General features: G+C 34.9%; 1 protein-coding gene across 1 annotated transcript; it reads left to right on the top strand.

The window, feature by feature from the left end:
- Positions 1 to 2320: 2320 nt before the first annotated feature.
- Positions 2321 to 4101, top strand: LOC143305546 (uncharacterized). The gene is made up of 3 exons (XM_076689581.1): positions 2321 to 2563; positions 3402 to 3611; positions 4027 to 4101. The coding sequence occupies exons 1-3, from the start codon at positions 2321 to 2323 to the stop codon at positions 4099 to 4101; spliced, it is 528 nt and encodes a 175-aa protein (XP_076545696.1).
- The last annotated feature ends 251 nt before the right edge of the window (positions 4102 to 4352 follow it).

Genomic DNA, 4352 nt, shown 5'->3' with positions numbered 1-4352 from the left:
TATACAAGCCCTGAAATTTTGCAAAATATATACGTTGCATATACCGATATATAAATTTTTCAAAAATAAAAACTACTATTTTTATAAAAAGCAAATGTCGATCCTCTAAAGGTTAAATTTGATGTTTCTCGTTTGCAACGAAGTATTGCAAGTATTGCAAAGCATTGTAAAGTGTGACAACTGTGTATTGTTTCCTATTTTAATTCCTTATATTCGTTCTTTAATGTGCTTAAGAACTTAATTCAAAAATTATTTTATTTCATTGTTACTTTATTTAAAAAGTATTATATTTTGATACATGATTATAAAATGACGGAACTCACATTTTAGCATTAAACTTTACTTGATGAAAGCATTTTGAATTATCGACGCTATAACATTAAATAATGCAATTTAATTTTTTTTTAATCAAAACAGATAATTTGTTTTTTTTGCATTTGAGAAACAAATGATGTCAATTAAGGGTTAATTTATCTGACTGTATGTTGTCTCATTGTAGACATAACTAACGGGTCTTTTGGGTCTTTTTGACGACATTCTACGTCTTTTGACCCAGTTTATATGTACTTCTATATCTAGAAGTATATCAAAAACATACACGACTACAATATATAGAATGTAAGATAACTATAATAATAAAATACGTTCTGAATTACAGTTCGCTCGCAATTTTTGTCTTACTAATTATTATTGAAGTCAGTAAAGTTCGATTGTAATAGACAGTTTATTAAAACATGATATGCTCATAATAGCGCATTTTTTAAACATGGTCACTGTAACCTTAATCATTCTACTGTATTCGAACCTATGTGACCGAGTCCAATTCTTTGATTTATGTAATTCTTTTGTCCTACAGTTTTTTCGAATTACAATTCTTGATATCGTCTATTTTTATACATGCTTTTGAGTGTTTAAAAGAATTTTTTATTACATTTGTGAAAAATATACACAATCTTAATTATTATACAATTAGTGTTTGTTTTTGTGAACATAATAGAAGGATTACGTTACGTCGTGCGTACGCGTAAGTAATAAAAATATAAGAATCGAATATTTTTACATATGCATCTTTTGATGCTTTGTTGCACGGCAGTCGGTATCGCTGCCACCAGTCCCGATCGCGTATGACATGAACGAGATTCGCAACCCGCCCTCTACGATCGGAACAATTTAAAAAGTATTAATAATAATCCAAGTTTAGACTACTGTCGGTATGTCGGTGCTTTAGGCCCTTTTGAAATCGTATCGGTAATGTGTGAAAAATAATGTAGGAATTCGGTGAGTAACTGTTTGATGTGAAATAATGAAACCGCTTAAGATTAACTGATCATATAATTAGATTCCAACCAAGTACGAAATAATTAACAAAAGAGTAAATAATTAACAAAATATAATATATTACATACAAGAGAATTTGCGGTTCAGTTACCGCGGTAACAATAAGAGTTTGTGACGGTAAGATTCGATCGATGATGAAAGCTATGAACAATTACGTTAACAGGCAATTGCAATAGTGATGATGTATCGTCGAAATCTTTCCAACATGGAGAGATCCCGTGTTTCAAAAAATAGGATATAATATGTGTAAGGAGGAGGGTACTTTAATAAATGAATTTAGACGATTTTAAGCCGAAATATTAATCATCGTTTATTGGTCGACGCTCGACAGCTTACATGATATCAGGTGAGAATGTAGAATTAGAGAGGTACATGCTTGTAACCAACTCTACGGGTCGTCGTCACGATGAGATAATATGCGGAATTGCTAATAATTTCAAACTCGCACTCGCGGATGAACCGTGTCGTCGATCGCGATTCGAATTGTAACAGGTTTCCTTTTAGACTAAATAATACGCGTCGATCGCCCGAGAACCTCCGCATGAAAGGGGCGGTCAACAAAGAGCTAATTTTCGTTCTCGCTTGCTCTCTGATTTATCGTGAATGGCGATGACAAACCGTTAGATAATTTACGACATGGCCGTGCTTACGTTAAGCCTCGTACTGACTTGGGCATTTTGCTCAAACGAATGCTCTCGGCGAACGAACGTGAAATTTCTCCGACTGTTCATGCAAACCTTTCTACCTGGGGTACCGTAAACCTTTCTATTTCGATTCTTTCTACCGTAAACCAGTCGAAGTCAAAATGTCGACAGCCTATATTGTTATGCATACAATAATTAAAAGAAAAAGAGGAAGAAAAAAGCAAGATAAACGATGGTGGATTAGTGAAATGTATAAAAATAGAGCAACCTCTAGCGGTGAAAATCTAATTAGAGATTTACAGCTGGAACCTAGTGGACATTTTAAAAATTTTGTGAGAATGTCGTCGGAAGATTTTGAATTTTTAATAAATGGTATCGGCCCCAAAATTAAAAAAAAAGACACCAGATTTCGAAAAGTTGTGACGGTGAAAGAACGTTTAGCGATAACGCTACGTTTTTTAGCAACGGGAGATTCTTATACAAGTCTTCAGTATTTGTTTAAAGTGTCCAAGCAATTAATTTCAACAATTGTTCCGGAAGTATGCCAAGCGCTTGTTGAAATTTTAAAAGAACATATAAAGGTAAGTATACATATTTAAAAATACTTATTTATTAATTTATTTAATATATTGTCGTAATCTTACGATTGCGCTTAAGGTAAGTAAAAGGAGACTTTTAATTCATTAATCACTTCTATTTATTTTTACAATATTCGCATTCGCACATCATTCAACCAATCACCCATACCTTACACCTGTCGTTCGACTCTCATTTGCTCTCACTCATTCGGCGCACATTACATTCCCATTCAAACATCCTTTCTCTCACTACAATATACATAGACTTACTTACTAAATAACATTAATCTTTTCCGGCATTTAAAATATTTATGATCGCCGCCGGAATAATTGAAGCTGGTTTTCTTTGTGTATGATTTTGTGCATGATTTTGTGCATGATTTTGTGGACGATAATAAATATCATGCCGAATTGAGGGAGTAGTTGACGGAGCCTGATCAAATACCCCCATGTCCGCCTCGAATAAAATATTGTTAATAGCTCGCTCCACTTGGACACGTGTGCGAGGAGTATATTTTCGTACTTTGTTAGCAATGTACTTGGAATATATGTCATATTCGTCCGGCTGCTCTTTTGCTATTGATTGTTGCATAATTTCATATGCTTTCTCCAATCTCTCCTCATCCCTTCTATCGTGACCTCGCTTGCGCCGTTTCGGAGGCACAGGCACTGGAGTAGCCGTAGCCGTACCCGTTCCCGTATTTTCTTGCGGTATTTGATGGGCTGCACTTTCCTCAGTGCAGTCTTCCTCATTGCAGTTTCCCTACAAATTTAATTTGTTAGATTACTTTTAAACATTTGTGTTTGAAACAAATGTTTATTTTTATTTTTATTTTTTCAGATGCCATCAACGCCAAATGATTGGCTGGCAATTTCACAAAAATTTGAGGAATTATGGAATTTCCCACATTGCGTAGGAGCAATGGATGGAAAACATGTGGTACTGCAAGCACCTGCCCACAGTGGGAGCGATTTTTACAATTATAAATCGCAATTCAGCATTGTTTTATTTGCCTTAGTCGATGCTGACTATAATTTCCTATACGTCGATGTAAGGTGTCAATGTCGAATTTCGGATGGCGGAGTTTTTAAAAATTCCGAATTATCAAAAAAAATTCGTAGAAACTCTTTGGGGTTGCCAGAAAAATCGGTCTTGCCAAATAGGACCAAAGAAATACCCTACGTATTTATTGGCGATGAGGCATTTGCTTTAACTGAAAATTTAATAAAACCTTTCTCTGGCACTTATAATAAAAAATCAGCCGAAAGGATTTTTAACTATCGACTCAGTAGAGCTCGACGAGTGGTAGAAAATGTATTTGGAATTTCTTCGACAGTATTTCGAGTACTGAGAAAACCCATGTTATTGGAGCCGGAAAAGGCGCAATTAAGCGTATTGACGGTGGCGTATCTTCACAACTTTTTAAGAAGAAATAATAATTCCCGTTCGTTATACTCCCCTGCAGGCACTTTTGACTCAGATCAAAATGGAGTATTCGTTGAAGGTAATTGGAGACAAGAAAGAAATTCAAAATCACTGATTCCAATAACGAACATTCCTCGGAGATCACCACTAAGTGCTCAAGAAATTCGCGACGAGCTTAAAGAGTATTTTATTACTAATGGACGTTTAGAATGGCAAGACGAATATGTATAAATATTATAAATTGTACTATATTTTACATACCTTCTCTGTGTTTAACGTTTCTCGCGGTTCGTCTTTGTCCAATAAATAGTGCATTCTGTCGAACGCGAACCACTTGGACGTGTAGACGTCCTTACGAGCTGTCAA

The sequence above is a fragment of the Osmia lignaria genome, chromosome 8 (assembly GCF_051020975.1).
Source record: "Osmia lignaria lignaria isolate PbOS001 chromosome 8, iyOsmLign1, whole genome shotgun sequence".
Taxonomy (NCBI): Eukaryota; Metazoa; Arthropoda; class Insecta; order Hymenoptera; family Megachilidae; genus Osmia; species Osmia lignaria.
Note: the sequence above shows the minus strand (reverse complement) of the source record. Positions and strands in the feature narration are given on the sequence as shown.